The 21,672-nt window shown below is 38.8% G+C and overlaps 1 protein-coding gene and 1 long non-coding RNA gene across 13 annotated transcripts in view; one reads left to right on the forward strand and one right to left on the reverse strand.

Moving 5' to 3' along the window:
- PDE4D (phosphodiesterase 4D) overlaps nucleotides 1-21,672 on the forward strand; it is a 1,488,864-nt gene that overhangs the window by 1,198,108 nt on the left and 269,084 nt on the right. The window contains exon 1 of one of the 11 annotated variants that reach the window (XM_073905436.1): nucleotides 4,239-5,058. The exons of the other annotated variants lie outside the window; for them this stretch is intronic. Within the exon in view, the coding sequence (XP_073761537.1) occupies nucleotides 4,994-5,058 (65 nt within the window). The 5' untranslated portion in view covers nucleotides 4,239-4,993. Of the gene's footprint in view, nucleotides 1-4,238; nucleotides 5,059-21,672 lie in introns of those variants that run through there. 11 annotated transcript variants of the gene reach the window in all.
- The window catches only part of LOC141374896 (uncharacterized), a 71,263-nt gene that overhangs the window by 15,501 nt on the left and 34,090 nt on the right, over nucleotides 1-21,672 (reverse strand). Inside the window, exon 1 of one of the 2 annotated variants that reach the window (XR_012382081.1) lies at nucleotides 16,234-16,418. The exons of the other annotated variant lie outside the window; for it this stretch is intronic. This is a non-coding gene — a long non-coding RNA (uncharacterized lncRNA). Of the gene's footprint in view, nucleotides 1-16,233; nucleotides 16,419-21,672 lie in introns of those variants that run through there. 2 annotated transcript variants of the gene reach the window in all.

The raw sequence follows: 21,672 nt of genomic DNA on the forward strand, positions 1-21,672 counted from the left end.
TAGACATTGGGGAGGGTGAGCGCATATGGTGAGCGCTGTGAATTGTGTAAGACTGGTGAATCACAGACCTGTACCTCTGAAACAAATAATACATTATATGTTAAAAAAAAGAAAAAAAAGATAGTAGGAAGGGATAAATGAAGGTGGGAAATTGGAGGGGGAGATGAACCATGTGAGACTATGGACTCTGAGAAACAAACTGAGGGTTCTAAAGGGGAGGGGGTTGGGGGGGTGGGTTAGCCTGGTGATGGGTATTAAAGAGGGCACGTATTGAATGGAGCACTGTGTGTTATACGCAAACAATGAATCATGGAACACTACATCAAAAACTAATGATGTAATGTATGGTGATTAACATAACATGATAAAATAAAATTAAAAAAAAATTAACCCGGGCGCCTGGGTTGCTCAGTCGTTGAGCGTCTGCCTTCGGCTCAGGTCGTGATCCCGGGGTCCTGGGATCGAGCCCCGCATCGGGCTCCCTGCTCCGCGGGAAGCCTGCTTCTCCCTCTGCCCCTCCCTCCCCCTGCTTGTGTTCCCTCTCTCGCTGTGTCTCTCTCTGTCAAAAAAAAAAAAAAAAAAAAAAAAAATTAACCCAACATGAATTGAAGACTTAAATATGAGGCTCGAAACTATAAGAAACTCCTAGAAGAAAACAGGGGGAAAACTCCTTAACGTTGGTCTTGGTGATGATTTCTTTGGATATGACAACAAAAGCAAAATTAGTATATGTGAGACATAAAAACATGATGATTATGATTCTAACCTAATGTTTTACAAAAGAGGTAGAAAATCTGAAGGTCAGAAGCCTTCAAAATATAATACTCTGGGCTTTTCCTCAGGAATGAAGGAATTTAGCTCCAAGGAGGTTCACACATATAAGAAAGTCTTTGAATCCAACTGTTTACTTAGTGAGTGTAATAAGATGAGAAACTGCTTGAATCTGCCCCAAATTCCCCTCCAGATAAGAAAAATACCACATTATTTCTCAATAATGAGGAAATAATATAAGACTTCAAAGTGACTTGTTCTTACGAATGTTAGAGTACAATATAGAATACCAGGAAACTTTTTAAAAACTGCAGCTCCGTGGTCATTTTTCCCAAAATGTTACTAGACATATCTGCAGTGCTGAATTTAAGCCCATTTGACAGGCTTGAATGTTCTGTTCGTTCATAATGTGGTTCTCAAAAATTTGCCCGTGACAGATTGGAAAGTGTAGAGTATCTACTGTAATCTGAAAATAAGAGTTGACTCAGAAAACAGAAGATTTCAAAATGGGCAGAGTATTTCAAAGTAATATCTGAGAAAACTTGCATTGTATGGCAGAATCATTCCTTAACACCTCATTTAATTGGTTCCAGTTACTGCTTCATATTTAGTTCTTAGCACTTGGTAAGTGACATTAGTCTCATAAGTCATGCTCACCATTAAATGATAAGAGAAGGGGAAATCATATTTTAAGGTGCATCTAATTTACTTGTATGCAATTGGTGTTTTCCACATGAGCATTACAGACCCTATTAGTGATATGGGAGAGATTTTAGGTGGTATTTGGACTCTTTTTTTTTTTTTTCTATTAATACTTGGGTCATGGGGCTGGGAATAACCAACATATCAAACACATTTACCAAATAAGTATAAGATTACCTTTTAAATCTATGTTATTTAAGTTAAAAATTGAGTCAGTGAAGAAAAATATCAAGTAAGTAATCGTATAGATTGTGTGCCAATATGGCAAAACTTGTGGAAATCATGTCCAAATGACTGAAGTTTAGGAAACATCGTATTACATAGTGGTTTAATTCAACAAAAATACATAAGGATAAATGACCCAAAGGAATTTATACATCTCAGGTGCATTGAAAAGTTGTGGTGACAAGAGACAAATAGAAGTCTATATAACATTATATAATTGAATACATCAGGTGAATGCTAGAAAAAATAGCAGCTTCTGGATCAAATGCATATTCTCCAAAGCTCTTTAGACAAGAGATGTATGGTTCCTAATGTCCAGTCTTCCTAGATTCAGACATCTTTGTCAGCCTGTATAATATCATATACTTGTTTACTAACAGGAATTTGGGGAGCAGTGCGATATCTGCTCCATTCTGAGAAGCTTTTCAGAGGAAAACAGACAACAACTGTCAGTTTACAAAACATTATTTCAGAAATGGATGTGTGAAAAACTGACAGAATGGAGAAGACACTGTAATATTGAATGAGTACTGTTAGTTTTTTAATCTGTCACTACCTTAAATATTACAAGTAAAAGTAAAATAAAAATTCAAATCTCAGAGACCTGATGGTACTGTGCATCTTTCTTTCTCTGTGAACAACCTTGAGTTACCCATCCAAGAAGCTTTGAGTGTTCTGGTTAGTTGAGTACATTGTCAGATACCCCACTTCAACTTGTCTTCTTTGGGGACAAGGATGGTATGTTCGTCATTATAGGACTGTTATACAGTGTTTAGGAGATACCCAGTAAGTGGGTTAGGATTTTCAGAGAGAGATCCTTGGAATACACAGAACATTGAGCAAGTAAGTAAGGAAAAGCTCCTGGGGCAGCACTAACCTCTTCTGTGTATGTGACTCCAAGGGATTGACAGTGAGCTAAGTAATCTCACTGCGACAGAGAGCCTTCTGGGAGATGGTAAAATACAGGACTGATTATTTCAGGAAAATTTAACACACAACATTCAGACATTACATTCTGTGATCATTATCATTTTCTTGCTGAAATGGCAACCAGAGGATATTTGATAGACCTTACACAGAAGAGAATGGTGCTTCACGTAAATAATAGTAGTTGCTTACTTGCACTCTGTTCTTTCATCCTTTCCCCACATTAAAATTCTAAGGAGATGAAAGATAAATCTCCTCCCATAAACCCCATCCCCCCCCAAAATGAGTAGTATCACAAACCTTTTGAATTTCTAAAAATACGTGATTGGTTAACGTGCCTTTCAGTGCCAGAAATGCACTAAACATGGGACAGAACTGGGAATGTGTGACTATCCCTGAGCAGTCATAGAAAAACTGAAAAGCTTAAGGAAATAATGCTATGGGAAGTAGTTTATTAGCATTTACCTTAAGTGGCATGAGGGTCACGGAGAGGAGACAAAAATCACAACGGTACCTTGAAATGTGACCAGAGAAGGAGTTGGAGGTTTTGTTGCAGTAAGCAGCCAGAGTCCCTGGCGGGGTGCCTTACTACATTAATTTTCCAAATCCTTTGGGTGGGTCACAGTTGCACTCCAACATCCTGCCTGCAAATGCTAAATAAATACCAAGTTCACGTCAGACTAGAGAACCAACGTACTAACTAATGTCATTTAAAGAATCAGAATCCTTAAATTATTTTCAGTCGCTAATTCACATGCAAAATAACAATTTGGCACACCCTGACGAATATATATCCTCTATGCAAATGTTCAGAGGGGGATAGACAGGGTGGTCAAATGTTCCTTCTCCTAGGAGCAATTCAAATCAGTGTAGATTATGTCTACTATAATAGAACAGTTTTCATTTCAGATGGCAGGGATTGGTCTTCACAATAGTAAGAGATGTTAAGATGATATGGTAAGAGCTTCATTCCTTACTGAAGGCGGTTAAGACTTAACAAATGCAGAGCCTTCAGTATATAGAGATCAATAAAATTTGCATATGATTTTCAAAAAGAAATAAGATTTAGAAAACATTGTGCAAGGGAACAGGCTTAGTACATGTAGCCACTTGTCCAGCAGTAATATATTAGAGTTTTCAGTTTAGGCATTCCAGCGCGATCTGATGCAGCGATGTCTGCTACAGAGTTTAATTTTCAAGAGGCAGTTTGCGTCTCTACAACCAAACTCGAAGCGTGACATTTCATTAAATAGGCTCAGAATAACAACTGCTAAGCCCTCAAGTTCTCTCAACTTTGCTTCTGATGAGAAATTTTAGTTTCAGTGTGGGACTTTGAGAAAATCACCTTTTTGTTGAAGGGAAGAGAAACAAGTCAGTTGCAAAGGGGTGTATTCCTCATAAAGGTGGTCAGGGAATCTTACCCTGAATAATACAGACACCTCATTTCCCAGAGGAAGAAACATTTTTATAAGTTTGGAGAGGTCTGTCTGCTTGGCTGGTTTACAGTCCTGGTCCCTGGCGCTGGGTCTGTCTGCCCCTTCGCTTTGTAAGTTTCAGCAATTGACAATGCGGGGCTGGGCGCTGGGTTTTTTGTTTTTTGTGTTTTTTTTTTTTTTTTTTTTTTTTCCTCTCTCACTTCCCTGCGATGTTTTGAACTGCCTTCCTACAGACGTCATACAGCCCTTGAGGAATAGTTTCTGCCTGGCGAGATTGAATGATAGTTCTCATTCACAAAGGCTTGGAGTCAGATTCTAAGCAGGGGACACAGCGGAAATTGCATTCACAGGTAAAGCACGGGGCCCAGCTGAAGTGTGGAGAGCTCTGTTCACTCCCTAACTTCCTGGCTCCCCGGAGAAGAGTGTTTTCCTGTGGTCGCCCTGAAATGGAACTTCCCTGACAGCTCTCTGTTGTTCAGTAACTTGCAGTCATTTTCTTTCCCTTTCACTCTACCTGAGTACTTGGAGAGTGTTGGAAGCCTTTAAGAGAGATTTGCAGCAAAGACAAGATCAAGAGGCTCTTTCACAGTGTTTCCCTTGTGACCAGATGAAGAATAGATTCAAAATTCAGTTCCTCCCTTGGCAATGCAAAACATAAAAGAAACTGTTCACTTCCGAACCGCCTGGTGCTGGAGTAAATTCAGCATGAAAGAGGAAAAGAGCTCCTGTGTCTTAGAAGCTTCCTTATGTTCCAGACTGGGGGCCTGAGCTGGACCCTGGGAAATTTGGATTTCTTCAAGCAGCCTCCCTTGGAAATGGAATATATTTAAAATCATCTTTGTAGAAAGACAGCTGAAATGTATTAATCAGAATACTTGAAGACATTTTTCTTTTTTTTTCTTTTTCTTTTTTCCTTTCTTTCCCCCCCCAAAATGAGCATTATTATGAAGCCAAGATCCCGATCTACAAGTTCCTTAAGGACCACAGACGCAGCTTGGTAATGTGCTTTTCTCTCGTGCTTCTCCCCTTCTTTCCTTTTAAGGTTGACGTAACACTTGAGTCTTTAGTAATTGCTGATGAGGTTCAAGAGTTAGGTGTGATGTTAAGGCTTTGGAGGAAAGCACAGGATTGGGAGCACTTTCATTGTCTATTTTGTGCCCATTTTTGTCTGTTCTAAAAACAGGGGTGCTCACTTTTTTTAACTCCATGTGGACTACAGCGATTCATTTGATGGTAATTTTTAGGAAGGAAAGAAACTTGCATGTATGTTGGGAGTTTAGATGAAAACTTGTCATTTTCACTGTCCGGTCTTGTTTTCTCATGTTTCTTGCCTGCTGCAAGCAGGCTGGTACTTGGCAGTCTTTGCCATTGTGTTCAGAAGATGTCTTGGATTTTAGCACAGATACAGATATGTTGGAGAAATTAATGTTACATATCTTTAATCATATGACTAAAATTTAACCATGTGGCTAAGTGTATATGAAGTTGCTTATCATTCAGTCATCTTCTATGTTTTATTTTATTTATAATGTTCCCCGGTAATATTTTTTTGGTAACTTTAATGTTTTCAATCTAATGAAAAGTATCTGTTTAAGATTATAAAAATTATAAATTCAGCCTAAATACAGGTGTATAGGTAAAGATACAGTAAAAATGAGTGCTTGATATTTATTACTTTGTGATACACAGCAGTAAAGCAAGTATTTATTTTTTTAAAAGTATCTTAATTTCAATTTATTCTAATATTTTAATCTACTATTTCCCTCAATACTGATTTGATATGCTCATAAGCAAATAGCCCTTAAGGGATAGTTTCTCAATAAAGTGACTTCTGTGTCTAGAATAGCTATTTACAGAATACTTTTCAGAGGTTAATCTTACTTTGTTTATCTTAGTGCTTGATTATAAAAAAATAAGCTCAACTCTTTGAAATGGAAATCACTAGAGTTCACATAGGGGAAATAAAAGCAATGATCAAGGGCAGGTGGTTGGGGAGAGGATAGAAGTAGGCAGGCAAAATCTATTATGTATTATTATACGAGCAGTCAAACACACATGCAAATACTCATGATAATTGCGTAAGGAATTCAGCCCACATTTATGTGGTTGGGTTATCATTTGCTATTATTGTACTAGTGTTTCATAGGGACCTAGAATCAAGAACTGTCCCTTCAGTAGTATTTCTGTGTCTTAAAAACTATAGATGCAGGTTTTCTCTTATATCACTTGTGATTCCTCATAAAATAATATATGCAAAAAAATTGTTTTAAAGACTATATGCAATAAGTTCCTCCTTGAGCTTATTTAAAGAAAAGCTCGCATCTGCAAATTAATTTGTACAGCTCTTTTATGCCAAATAATGAATACTGGTAAATACTTATAATCCTTTTATTAATTACCATAACTAATATAAATCACTGACCAAAATAAATGGGTAATCAGAATTTATTCAATACGTGCATTTTATTCATCTGTGATTTCTCTCCCGCCTATGTGAAAAACTAATCTGATACTTGAATAAATAGTACTTAGCCAACCTATTTCCCTTTCTGCCTAAACTTCCAGGAGACTTATTTTTAAATTCCAGGTTCAATGGGTAATGATTGGTTCATTTCAGGTGTCTAGTAACGTTAACATCCTTTACTCCTCCGAGGCTGACAGTTTATTTTTATCCACAACTATTCTATTATTCTAAACTCTCTAAGTTATTTTCTGTAAACAAATGAAACAGTTCAAAATATATTTTAAAAAATATTAACTTGTGAATGTGTATATTGTTCCATTTAAGTTTAAATATTTTGCATAGTGTTGGGGTCAGAATGGTTTTCATGTAAGAAATAGATGTTTCGTCTCTTTATGCTAAATGAGTCCTGGATTTAACAGCATACCTGGGATACCTCTCCAGTTATTAATCTTATATCTGACTTATTAACAACATAACTGCTCGAGTACATCGCTGCTGCCTCTAAATCATTAGGCCTGAGGTTGTAAGTGCTGTAATTATAGGTTTAACATTTTATTATCCCTTTTATCAATTCAAATACTATGCATACCTTTATAGTTATATATAGTGAAATCTACACAGATTATAGATTAGGTATATAGAGGAAACATATATGTGTGTATAGATGCATACATGCATATATATATATATATATTTACTTAATTAAAAAAAATAGCATTTTTCTCTCTGTGCCTCTGCACCTACAGGCCCCAGAGAGCTCTGTGGGACAATGTCTTCTCCTTACCAGCTTTTCTGTTCTAACTTCTCCATCACACCCCCCACCACCTTACACCTCCTTTCCTTTTCAAATGCCAAAGACTACTTCATCCTCTTAACAGTTGACTTACCCACAAGAGAGACCCCCCGATTTACCATTAATCCCTATTTCAGATGATTTTATTTCGTTCTGGACATCTGAGTACTTTGTTCTTGGGGACCCATCTTTTGGCTTTACCATCTTCATTTTGCTTTTCTAAATCTATTTTCTGTTCCATTGGCCTGCTTTCTCCAAAACTGTCTACTTTCCTCTCAGACACCTCCAAGCTAAATGCTACCTTTGGAGGTTTGCTAACTGCCTTCTACAAGAATCCAACATTTCAGATTACTTTTCCTTTATTTTTTCCTGTTTCTCCCCATCCAGTATACCAGAAAAAGCAATCCATACCAGCTTGTTGTTTACAGCCCTGATTAAATCCCTGTGAGATATAGTCACATTTTTAAAAGGGATTACATACAAACTCCTAATGATAGCCTATACCTTTCCTTTTAGTCCATAGACTTAGAAGAAAAGCCTTATAGTTAAAATTTTATGAATTTTGAAATAGTAAAAATTAATCTTGAAATTTGTTTCCTTGTAGTTATAGGTATCAGAAATTTAAAATATTATATAATAAGAATAAATACTAGGCTATTTCTGTTTATTCAGCTGGTATTTATTGAGTACATAGTATGTGCCAGGTTTTAGTAGAATATGATTATGGCATTTGTCCTTTAGCTTTCCTTTAAAAAATATGCATGCATGGAATTGAGAAAAACTTAATATATGTATTTTTTTATGCTCATAAAGTTAATAAAATTAGCAAGCTCATTGGTTGGGGCATTGTTTGCCTTTCTGGTCATTTCATTAACAATAGTCTACCTTTATTTTTATTTTTTATTTTTTTTAAAGATTTTATTTATTTGACAGAGAGAGACACAGTGAGAGAGGGAACACAAGCAGGGGGAGTGGGAGAGGGAGAAGCAGGCCTCCCACCAAGCAGGGGGCCCAATGCGGGGCTCCATCCCAGGACCCTGGGATCATGACCTGAGCCAAAGGCAGACGCTTAACGACTGAGCCACCCAGGTGCCAACAATAGTCTACCTTTAAATTGTATATAAGAAAGCACTGATGGAGTTACATTTCCATAAATATTTTTAATTTTTCATGTCTTAAATTCAATTTTAGTCAGCAATTATATATTATAATAATACTATAATATTATAGCATTTTGCCATTTACAAACCTATCCCAGAGATACTTTTGTTAATTAAGACTTATGTAATTCGGTTTAAATAAAAAATGATTAACTTTCCAAATATAAATATAAAGAGAATTTTGGCTTGTAAAACTGGATTTTGTTCTTTTTTGCTATCAGGTGTTCATTATTTGGCATATACTTGTTATATTTAAGATTGTTCATTATGTGTACTGGGGATAAAAGAGATGCTACTGTCTGAAATATAACTGGAGTTTTATAAAGCAAATTTTGAAACAGATTACTATTATTAAATATGTAAAAGTTATACTTAGGATTGTAGATATACAAAAAGTCTTGAAGGCTCTTCCAAAGCCTTTCATAGTAGTTGCTTAATTGTGAGGGTAAAAATGACAGGAAGGGAGGTAAGGGAGAATTTTTCTTCTCTTATCACTGTACTTCAATATTGTATGAGTGTTTTCCTCAAGCAAGTATTATACCTTTAAGTTTAAATAGGTTCAAAATAGAACTACCATGTGCAGGGGCTCCTGGGTGGCTCAGTCGGTTAAGCATCTGCCTTCAGCTCAGGTCATGATCTCAGTGTCCTGGGATTGAGCCCCACATTCGGCTCTCCACTCAGCGGCGTGTCTGCTTCTCCTTCTCCCTCTGTGATCTCTCTCGCTCTCAAATAAATAAATAAAATCTTAAAAAAAAAATACCATGTGCAGTAGCAAGCTCATCTTTTTATGTGTAGATGTCTACACATCTGGTAAACAGCAATGTGCTCAGTGTCCAAAATATGGGGAATAAGCGTTTCAATACTGAGCAGATTAGATTTTCTGAATAATACTGCTGCTCAGATCAATAAATTATTGCTTTTTTTTTTTCCTGTCGACTCTCTTCTCCTAAGGTAAAAATTCAGTCTGGCTGAGAATTCTTATATTGACCTCAAGATGCCAGTGAAAAGCACTGAGTGGACTAAAACCACCAGTTTTATAACTGAAAATAAAAGATGTAATAATATTGATTAATATTTTGGAGGGCAAGTTACTCATAACTGCCAGTATCCCATCCTCAACTGTTTTCATTTTTTTTAATTTAACTTGCATATTTTAATCAGTGGTTGTAAATACCATTCTGTGCTCTGCTTCACTTAACATAGTGGCATTTTTCTACTTTTCTTATAACAATACTTGTAGCTTTCATTTTATCGGGTGTGTTTTGTGAATGAAAACTCTGCGGAGAATTTTACATACAGTATCTTATTTTGTCTTCATAACAACATGGAAAGAGTTGTCGATCTACATTTTGCAGAAGAGGAAATGAGCCTAAAATATGAAATAACTTGGTCAAGGCAATTCAGTTTTCAGGGAAGGCTGGAATCAGAACTCCAGTGGGCCTGCTCCAGAGACTGCTCTTTTTACTTCAGCATGTTGCCTCCCTCTGCTGTCTATGCAATTATCGTTTTAATGACTGTAAAAGTGTCCATCTTGTGAATATATCTAAACGCAGGAAAATATTTGGTTAGATATTGAGGAAATAAATTGGAAGTTGTCTTTTTAGATGTATGATAGCCTATGAAGTTTAGGGCTGATGATGGGTGTTGAAAACCACTGTTTGAAAGATGCCTGCAATTATAGCCTCTAGGCTAGTATATTCTTTTTTGGTGGCAAATAAGTTCCCTATTATAGAGAAATAAAGAGCAAAAGTTCAGTGCCTCCCAGTTTTGAATAGATGTTCTTTCTTTGTTCTCTGAAAGCTCTGTAAGGCTTCAGTTTAGAAATAAATGCTATATCTCAGACTTTGTATGAAGTTTTTTACTGTTTTAAGTCAGCTCTGAAAAAGGTACAGAATCTTCTTTCCTATACCTTTTATCTTAGAAGCATTTATGAGGGGGAAAACAAGTGGAATTTGCATACTTTCTCCCTGTGCAGAATACTCTGTGACATGGCTTAGGTTGGCCCAGAGTTTTGACCATATGATAAACTTTTCTGATCCTCTTCCTGAAGCTTGTATCACTTCTGTTATATAATAGACTTAAAGATACACAGCTTTTAAGAGACGTGATTAAGATCCCTTGAGTATCATTTATTATTTATTTATTTTTAAAGATTTTATTTATCCATTCGACAGACAGACACAGCGAGAGAGGGAACACGAGCAGGGGGAGTGGGAGAGGGAGAAGCAGGCTTCCCACCGAGCAGGGAGCCCGATGCGGGGCTCGATCCCAGGACCCTGGGATCATGACCTGAGCGGAAGGCAGACACTTAACGACTGAGCCACCCAGGCGCCCCCCTTGAGTGTCATTTAAAACATAACTAGGGAAGCACAGAGTAGATTACAGATATGTATAATCTTTAAAGTCGTAAATTTTGAGATTCCCTGAAAAAGCCCTTTGTCCTTTGTCCACCCTACTTCTAACTTGCTGTGGCCCTGGAGAAGCCACCGAGTCCCTTGATAGCCACGTTCACTCACTGTAAAATAAAGGGAGTGGGCTAGATCCATGAATTTCAAATACGCTTTTTTCAATGGAACACTTTTTATAAATGAAATGCTAATATAAATAAGTGAGTATATATGGAAATTTAAAATTATATGTATATCTGATGCATAGAGGTAAAATTGTTAAAACATGTATATTTATGAAATATATAGGTAAGAATACATAAACATACATATAACAAAATCACCACTGAATTTGCACCGTTCTCCCCATCCCAAATCCAATCCCTGTCCTTGCAATACCTCTAAGGAGCTCTAGGGTTCCAAGAAATATTGTTTGAGAGCTAATAAACTACTAAGATCCTTTTTCGTTCTACTTTCTTTAGTGTTCCCCTTCCACTGAAGAACCGTTTGTGTTTTCTGTACCCCAGCATGGACCAGGATAAACTTGCTGGTAGTAAAACTTTCTGGGAAGTTCAAATAACAACAGTTCACATACTTCTACCTCAGAAGACTGTAAAGTTATGGGACGATTCTCATTTCGGAGAAATCACAGAAGAGTTGTTTTGGCTTGTTTTGGGTGGGAAAATCATCATTGATTAAATATATGCTATATAGCTGGAATGTCAGGAATTCAGCATGGTGGTTGGTAAAGAAATGCTGAATTGGTAGCGAATGCTTCCGAAGAAAGGTGTTTCTTTAGTTTGGGCATTTCATAATTGGATTCTCAACCCACTTTTTCTGTCATGTCACTGGTAAATAAAGTTCATCGGTAATGTTGCCCCATGCAACACTCTCTTCAGGGACATTGCCCTCTTTAGGCTCCACGTTAATCGAACTAGTTGTGGTTATCTGTGCAGTCACACTTTTTCCTATCTCTGGCTCTCCTCTTTTCCTCCCTGTTGATCTGGAGCATGCCATGGTTTTGTCCCCACCAGTGAAATTTGCCTTTTAGGAGAGGTAAAGTTTAGCTCACTTGTTAGTCCCTTTGTCAGTCATTCCAATCATATAGTAAATTTTATTAAATCAGAAGAAATGAGGACATGAATGTAATCATTCATAATCAACCACCATAGGAGTGGTTAGTTGTGTGTCCACCCAACTGTCATTAGCAAGATGAGAAAGGTAGATTCCAAGATGAAGCTGAGAAGGAAGAATGTTAATGAGGTCTTCAAGGAGATTTTCCTTAGGAAAAGATACCTGAGAGCTATGTATAAGTGTTCTGAATAATACTAATACTAAACATACCGAATTGTTAAAGCCTGGATGAAGATATCAAGAATGGGACCTGGGGGCTATTAACTAGGTTGGTGAGGAATGTAGTCACAGAGAAAGTACAGTCTTAGTTAAAAGCCAACATAGATTTTCTTAGGAGCCCTTCCAGAGATTATCCAGCTTCTCAAGAGATGAAACTGAGGTTTAAGATTTATTAGAAAATGGGGCGCCTGGGTGGCTCAGTTGGTTAAGAGACTGCCTTCGGCTCAGGTCATGATCCTGGAGTCGCGGGATCGAGTCCCACATCGGGCTCCCTGCTCGGCAGGGAGTCTGCTTCTCCCTCTGACCCTCTTCCCTCTCGTGCTCTCTCTCTCATTCTCTCTCTCTTAAATAAATAAATAAAGTCTTTAAAAAAAAAAAGATGTATTAGAAAATGGATAGTGGAAGTATGGTATATTCTAGCCAAAAGCACCAAATCTCTCCAGGGATCAGGGCCCACAGAAAGGACTGGGATATTAGAGGGGCCGAAGACAGTGAGCCTGGGTAAGGTACTATTAAGTGTAACCATGTGAACTAACGGGAGGCTGTGCCGATGCCTCTCAAAATGTCTTGCTCCGTGGTCAAGTTTAGCATAAAATAGGAAGTCTTTCAAAAGAATGGAGAATAGGGAGAAGCCAGAACCCACGTATGCAGTCTCTTAGTTCAGTTTCTCTTAACAGGGAAATATCAACTATATGTATTTATTATTCACCCTCAGCCTTTTAAGGGAATTGTCTCTCCTAGGAGCATTCTGGGGGATGATGGGTGAAGATGTGAATTGGGGAAGCTAAGCTAAACTGTTCTTCAGAATAAAAGTTAGAAAAAGAATAGAAAGAAAACATTGTGGATAAGAACTGAGGAAGTGTGGCTAGAGAAGTTGGAAGGAAGATCAGAAAGGAGGCCAATATGGAAGAACTCCAGCCAGTCTCGCACCAGACGTCCACCACGTAGAGCCCTGCCCCATTTAATCACACTGCCACCTGCCGGGCAAAAGCTGTTATTAATGGATTTGAATGTCGAAGACATTTTATCCCCTCATATCTCAGTCTTAAAGACTTATGCCAGGGAGGTGGGGGGTTGGGTTAGCCTGGTGATGGGTATTAAGGGGGGCACGTTCTGCATGGAGCCTTGGGTGTTGTACACAAACAATGAATCATGGAACACTACATCAAAAACTAATGATGTAATGTATGGTGATTAACATAACATAATAATAAAAATAAATAAAATGTTAAAAAAAAAAAACTTATGCCAGAGTCAACTGCAAATCTTATTTTTCTACCACACATGAGGGAGAACAAGAAATTAGAAAAGTAAAAACTAGAATATGTGCACATTGGGACTGCAGCTTCTGAAACTTTCTTACAGCAAACAGCCCTGATGTTTTACAATCCACACAGTTAAGACATTTTATTTATATCCAATTCGAATCTCTCTTGCTTAAAATCTAACCCATTTCTTCCTAGTTACAGTGGATAGAGGGATAGTGAATCAAACAATAAGTAGATTCTTCTTTAAGACATGTGAAAACTGCTAGTAAGGGACTGTGGTCTTTTCTCGGGTCACACTGCGCAATGTTAATTTTGAATTGTAAAGTAGACGGCACCAGTGTGACCTGTTAAAAAAAAATGTTTTGTAAAACATAGTTTCAATATGTAATTGTTTTCAGGCTTCACACAGAAGAGTGTTCCCATTGTACCTAATTCTCCTTCTTGTTTGCAATACATCCAAGATGAGAAATTCAACTCCTTTTAATTAACATGCGTGAAATACTCATATATATCTGGAATAGAGCAAATAATACCTCCTAACATCCATGATTTCATTCCATTGCAATGCGGCAACGAATTCCTCTTTGTGTCAAGGAATTTGTATGACTGATACTGTTTTAGTTAGGATAAATTACTGCAAAGTGTGTCCACTTTTAAGCAGTAGCATTCTAGATTGCGAGTGAGTGTTGCGGTAACAGTCCCTCTGATCCTACAGCTTTGTAGGGTAATAGCAGGTAACGGACTGGTGCCTGGACCACCAGCTAGCTAGGACAGCAGCTCCCAGGCCTCCAGTCATAGTCCGAGCAGTAGTAGCTGTTGTAATGACGGTCGCTACAATATATTGAGTATCTACTGTTTGTCAGACGTTGGACATGGTGCTTTACACAACTTAGCTCCTTTTGCCCTCAAAAGCACCATATGAGGTACAACTGAAATCACGCAGCTTATAAATCACGGAGCTAAAGAAAAAATGTGGTCTCATTCTAAATGCCAGGTTAGTTGTTACCACTGTTGTTGTCCTTGTTTTATTTACTTCTCTCCACTTTCTGAACTGCCTTGGTGACACAGTGTCCTGCCTCATAGTATTCCAAAAAGTACGCAGTTGGCTGTGACAAATACCTTTCCTTCCTGCCCTAGCTTGGTCGTTTCTCCTTTTACCCTTGTGCATCTCAAGAACATCTTTATATTTTGTCTGCCTTCTTTCTTGAGATTTGCATACAAGCCTTAACCATGGACCACAGACATGTGTCAAGAAATAGAAAATGGACTTTGACACAGCTCCCTTCTTTGGAAATCTAGCTAGTTCCTGACACGTTCAGTTTATTGACTCTCTCCCTCAATCAGACTATAAACTGCACTGCCTTCTTCCTCTCTGGCATTTGACCAGTCTGTAGAACCATAAACCCTTTGAAATGAAAGGGACCACAGAGAGTAACCTATAATCTAATTCTCCCCATCCCTGACCCTATTTTGGAAGCAGAAAAGTTTTGCTAGTCTTTAACATTTCTAGTCAAATAGGGTCAAGAGAAGCTGTTAGAAACAATGCCAGTGCTTATGTGGCAAAGGTTTATACTGGAGAAATATTTTTTGAAAAAACACAAAAATGAAGTTTGAGGTGAAGTAAAGAGTTAAAACTTAGTCTATCAGGGAAGTGTGTGAAGGCAGTGCTATTATAATTTGTATGGGACTTTAATTCTAAACTGTGTCTGTGAAGTTAACTAATACCATGATAATTGTATCATCACTTCTCACAAACTGGATTGGAGGGTTATGTGTGGAGAGGTGTGGAGCTTGAGGCCCCAGCAATCCCCTGAAGGAAACTCAAGACATTGTTTTGACCAAAGTCCTCACCAGACAACTGAACCTGATCATTAAATTTTTTGGAACTCACATAGTTAATTAAGTAGCTAAAATTCATGTCTTGAAATTCTAACTTCACCCCTTTCTGCTCCCCCAATATAGTATTCACGGCAATAAAAAGAGTGGTAATTACTATTTACTGAATGCTCTGCTATGCGTTTGACAAGAATGGTCCCATCAGGTCCTCATCATAAATCCTATGAGGTTTCTGTTGCTCTTCTTCATGTTATAAATGAGAACACTGAGGCCTTGTGAAGTAAACTGACTTGCCCAAGATTGCATGGAAAATAAGAGAACTTCATGGGTTCATGTACCCTGAAAAATTATAAAATGTTACCTTTAAGGATGATACATATATTCGTATGTCAGTTGTGTTACTAAACCTACTGTCCTTAGCACAGGGGCTGACTCCTGTGAGCACCTAGGAAATGTTAGCTTGTGTGATGCATTTTTCAAGTTTCTATGTTCGTGTGACTTTTTAAAAAATCAAGAACTCAGCCTATGAAAACTGATTTCATCTGTAAGGGCTCTTTCTCCATAAGGCCGCCTTCTTGGGCACATCTCAGAATTGAGCACTTACGCAAAGCTGGGTCTTGTGAATCAATCACACCAGCACTGTGATTCAAGGAAGACCTCCTTCCATTCCGATGGGTTAAAGAAATAAAGGACACGGAGAAGGTGGGAGTATAAGAACTGGTCAGCTGGAAGCTAAAACAGCTCTGATTTTGTCTTTTTAAAAATTGGTCAGCATCCTCTAGGGAAGCGGTTCCAGCAGGGTTTGAATCTGAAAGGAAGGGCCGGTGCCTGGGCGTTGTCCCTGGGCGCACCTGTGAAGACTTTCTCCCGGTAATCTCCTCCCTCGGGGCTGCCTGGTGGCTCAGCCTTACCGTACTCTCACCGCCAGGACCTTCCCCACCTGTCCGGATCCACTGCGCCTCTCCTATTCTTGGTTGTGTCGCTTCCACATTGTTCAGCCTGCATCTCCTCCTCCTTTGCAGGCCCCAGGTTGGGCAGGAATTCTGTTTAGTTTACCCTTTCCTCCTAGCTCAGCAAAAAAGGGCTTCAGCCTCCTTCCCCATTTCTAGAAAGACAACAGGCAAAATATGACATCTGATTAGAAGATCAGTTCCTGGGGCGCCTGGGTGGCTCAGTTGGTTGGGCGACTGCCTTCAGCTCAGGTCATGATCCTGGAGTCCCGGGATCGAGTCCCGCATCGGGCTCCCTGCTCAGCGGGGAGTCTGCTTGTCCCTCTGACCCTTCCCCCTCTCATGCTCTCTCTCTCTATCTCTCTCAAATAAATAAATAAATAAATAAAATCTTTAAAAAAAAGAAGAAGATCAGTTCCTGGGGCCTGAGTGTTATTTCAGGATGGGCTCTGAGGCAGAGGGGCTAGAAATGTGGAGAATGCAGTGGCTTCGTGAGAGTGGCAGTTAGCATTCCGTGGTCTCTGGTGTCTACTTATTTTTTTTTAAAAAAAGATTTTATTTATTTATTTGACAGAGAGAGAGACAGCAAGAGAGGGAACACAACCGGGGATGGGGGGGGGTGGGGAGGAGGAATCGGGCTTCCCGGGGAGCAGGGAGCCCGACGCGGGGCTCGATCCCAGGACCCTGGGATCATGACCTGAGCCGAAGGCAGACGCTCAACGACTGAGCCACCCAGGCGCCCCTACTTATTTTTTCATGAATAGTTATCAATAAGAATGTGTAAAAGCATTACTTTGTCATAATTAACCACTGTACCTTAGGTTAAAATGTGTGGTTGAGGGTGACGTGAACTACCCTGGGGGGAAAATATTGGCCCACTAAAGATTCTCTGAGTCTCCTGCTTGGAAAAATGAGTCCCAATTGTTTATCTGTGTCTTCTTGTTAAAACTGAGTCTAATTGTATATGAATCGGTAAGTGTTTCTATGGTAATATGAAGCCTGCTTTCGGGAAACATGCCTTTATTTAAGACGTTATTGTAACTGGGAAAACCATCTTACATACATAGGCCTGAAATTATACCCTTCCCTAGAAATGCACCTGAAATTCCTCCATAATTGTAAAGCATTTCTCATGTACATAACAAAAGAATTAGTCCCCATTGTTTAAAGCCAAGACGGCTAATCTTTTTCATCTCTCTCAATTAGTAATAGCCACATGCAGTAAAGTACTGGATGCTGCTTTGGGGCTTGGTGACAAAGATGGCTGCCATCAGCTGGTGATATCTGCAGAGAGGAGAGGGGAGTAATGTGGCTGCTTGCCATCTGTGTGGCCCTGGTGACCTCAAAATAATGCTTTATGCGTAAACTCTGCCATTAAATTTGCATGCAAATACCATTGTAGCAGAAGCAGGGTTTATATATGCATACACGTGTAATTTTTAGAAATTTTTGACATGTTTTTAGTAATTTGTCACCTGTGAAGAACGCACTATATGTGAATAGTGTAAAGCATAAAAACTCTTTTTGGATATTGTAACCCCCCACCTCCAAAAAAGGTAATTTTAATTATCAATGGCCACCCCTGTCATCACCACCTAGAATAAAAATACTCCTACCAGCAGTCTTGAAGCCACCTTTTTGCCGCTCTCAGCCACTGCCCACCCCCTCGTATGTAACAACTGCCCTGATTTCAAAGGTCACACATTATTATTTTCTGCTTTTGAATTTTATCTAAAAGTAATAATACAGTGTATACTATTTTGTGTCTGTCTGGTTTTTTTTTTCCTGCCAAACGATGTTTGAGATTTATCCCATGTTGATGTATATATGTAGTTCATAAATTCTCACAAACTTTGATTTGAAATATAAATTCAGGGTGAAAATTAGATGCGCTAATTGTTATTTATTTATTTTGACAGAGAGCATGCAAGCGGGGGGTGTGGGGGAGGAGCAGAGGAAGAGGGAGAGAGAGAATTTCAAGCAGACTCCACGCTGAGTACAGAGCACCATGGGGGGGCGGGGCAGGGGGCTTAATTGCATGACGCTGAGATCATGACCTAAGCTGAAATCAAGAGTCGGTCGCTTAACCAACTGAGTCACCCAGAGCCCTGATGTGCTAATTGTTTAAATCATAATTTGGTATATAGGACTATATGAGCACTAAAGCTGTTGTCAGTTTACGGTAATTGTTTGAATACAATTTCATGGCCAAACTCCATTGCTTAGATTTGCCCCCAGTGGGACATTTCTTCCGGGAAGCCTTCCTAGACCTCCGCGTTCGGAATTAAAACTGCCTTCTCCGTGTCCTCATGAAACCCGGTCCATTTCTGTATGAGAGCCTTGCCGCAGTTGTCTACCTCGTTGCCCGCCGCGCTGCTTGGACGTGAGCGTGTTGTGGGAACCTGGGCTTGTTCCCTGTAGCTCTGTGCTCAGCGCGGTGCCTCTGCCACCCTGGGCGTTCAAGATCGGCCTGTTGCGTGCAGGGACAAGAGCCGTGAGTTGTTCTATATTACGAAGGAAATGTTACAGTCTGTTTCCATTTTAATTTTTTTTTTAAATAGATGCCATTCTGCTAGCAATTGTACGGAGTGAGGTGTGAGACAGTTTACTCTCTGTGCAAGCCGTTGTAAAGTATCTGAGAGGACTTTTGCTGTCCCGTGGCTTTCCCCCATGGTATACCATCCCCACTAGTAATTCCGGTCTCAGTCCTTCTCTCCATTCCGTCACACGTCTCTCACTTTAGACTCTGCAGTCTCCAGTTTCCCTCAGCATTTTCTCCTTGCCTGAGTGACTCCTCTCAGCACCATCAACTAGTGAGGAACAGTGCAAACAGAAAATGCTAATGTGTGTTGCCACGTTAATCACTCAGGGAACATGGCTGACGTCTGCCCTGTCCGTGGGGGTGGTTCTTATGGGCCTCTGAGGGACCGACTGGAGGTAAGTGCTAAGACCACCCCCACCAGGCTCACTTCAGCCTCACTGGGAACATTTTGAAGCTCATCACAGCTGTCACCACTGGCAGATTCCATAGCCCAGATCCTGAGTCAAAGGGTCAGCCTTGTCCTAGAGCCCTAACAAATGGAGTTGACCACTGACCTCCAAAGTCAGGGTTAGCATTCCTACTTGTACTGTGAACTTTTCCCATTATTAAGTTAGCCTTTAGTTTTACCACACTTCTAGACTTAAATATTTGGAATGCTAAGGAATTAAGGCCTAATCCTTAATGATAGAGGAAGTGATTTGCTTTTATTGTTGTACAAAAAAATTTTCTAGCCACGGGACCGTTTGATTCTGTAGCCTAAAAGGTACAGTCCTTTAAGAAGAGTTTTATCTCTGTAGCTTTTCTGTTAGTTGCAAAAGTAAAGGAGCATTTTTCATCGCTTCATTTAACAATGTTTATTAACATGGTTTTGCTCCAGGCATCCTGCTGGCTGTTAGAGAGACGTTGATAAAATATATAGCCCTCACCTTCATAAAATTTCCAGTCTAGTGACTCTCTAAAATATTCCTGCAGGGGCAGAGGATTTTTAGTTTTACTTACTACTACATCTCTGGCATACTTTTCAGTTTCATCATAAGGGAGAACATTTAGGGTTTAAAAGTTGTTTCACTTGCTTTCCGAAATCCAGTGGTGAACAGAATAATTTAAGAATTATTCTCACTGCTTGAATTTGTGTGTGTGTGTGTGGGGGGTAATAGGAAATAAATCTGGAATATTTGATTTTTTAGGCCAAAATATTTTCCCTGGGCTAGAGGGATATTTTCATTCTAAATACATTGTTTATTTAGTCACCTCTTAACAAGGCTGTGCTAGCCAAATTAAATATTTAAATTTATTTTATTTAAATAAACCTTAAAACCAACAAATTTCTTTTTTATTTAGATGAATTTAGCCTTTAGTTTTTCAAACTTAAAATATATAAACTAGGAAATTTTAATGTATATACAGGAAGGGAACATGAGAAGGGAACATCAGGAAAAATAGCTAGAAAGAAGTGAATTTTAAAAAATGACTCATAAAATTAATATTTGACATAATTTAACTTACTGTCAAATGTTTGTTTTTACAGATAATCTCCAGGAGACTTTTATTTTTATAGATCTTAGTTAAATGTTGTAAAATCTTTGAGGACCTTGTTTCACTAATAAGGGAGATAAACTTTCCTTTCCACAAATAACCACTACTAGCTGGTTTGCCTGCCCTCTAAATAAACTCATTTTACTATTGCCACGGTTGAGTTATCGTTATATTCCCAGTTATATTCCTTTATAACGTCACGCATAATCCATGGCTTTAGCTGAATTAATCTAAGTAAGGCCATTTCATCCAACAGGGATCCAATAGGAGCTTTTGAGAGAATTGTCAAACACAGATTCCATGTTGAAAATCGGGAGAAAATGTCATTCATGTCCCCGCTGCAGTTCACTGTAAAGGATTTGCCCTTCCGGATTACGACTGCCCTCTAAGGGAACAATGGAAAACCTGTTTGCCGAGAGAATGTCAAATTATCATCGGGCTTTCCCATGAGCCACGTTATCCCATGGTTCTCAGTCACACATCTAGACTACTGGCATTTCCGTGCCATTTTAACAGCTCTGGTTGTACTGCTAGTTGGGAACTCATTCTGACTTCAGAACCCACCCCGTTCAGTAAACCCTGTCTCTTCGGTACCGACTGTGGGCAATTCCATAAACAACTTTTACGAACTTTAGCCAGCAGTCAGAAAAACTGTGCGATTTTGTTCATGAACTTTGTTTATAAGACTTTAGCAAATTTTAAAGTAATTTCACACTTGAATCTCCCCTTTCTGCAAACTTTATACCCTTAGTCATCGCTTCTTATGTAACTAACTTTTGAAGGTTTTTTGTTTTTTTGTTTTTTCCACTTCTGGTTTCGTCCTGTTGGTGAGTTTACTTTCTTTATAAAGTGCTGGTAATTTCATGTATAATTCTTTTAAAACCCACACATGTGTAATTTTCTAGTCAAAAATTCCTGAATTTCCAACACACAAAGAAGTTTTAGACAATTTACTACAATAAACTGGATAATTTGTTCAAAGCACCAAGCAAACACATTTTCTTCCATAATTCATGCCATTTGTGTATTAGTGAATGGATACATAAGAGATGCAGAAAGAATATAGAATACAGACCTACACTTGCCATCTTGGGCTTCCCAAAATATTTTAAAGGACCAAATTCTCTTGGCACCAGTCTCTCTAGGCATTTCGTGTTCACCCAGTTGCTTCCTAAATATCGCACAGGTGTAACTTACCCTGTAAATTTCAACTCACATAAAGAAGCTCTGGTCTTCAAGGTAAGATTTAATTGAATACCAAATGAATACCTTGGTGTCTTCTCAAATATTTCTGAATAAAAAGTTGCTTTAAATTCTTTCTT

The sequence above is a fragment of the Callorhinus ursinus genome, unplaced genomic scaffold (genome assembly GCF_003265705.2).
Source record: "Callorhinus ursinus isolate GAN/ISIS: 27379988/994484 unplaced genomic scaffold, GSC_fseal_2.0 scaffold23, whole genome shotgun sequence".
Classification (NCBI taxonomy): domain Eukaryota; kingdom Metazoa; phylum Chordata; class Mammalia; order Carnivora; family Otariidae; genus Callorhinus; species Callorhinus ursinus.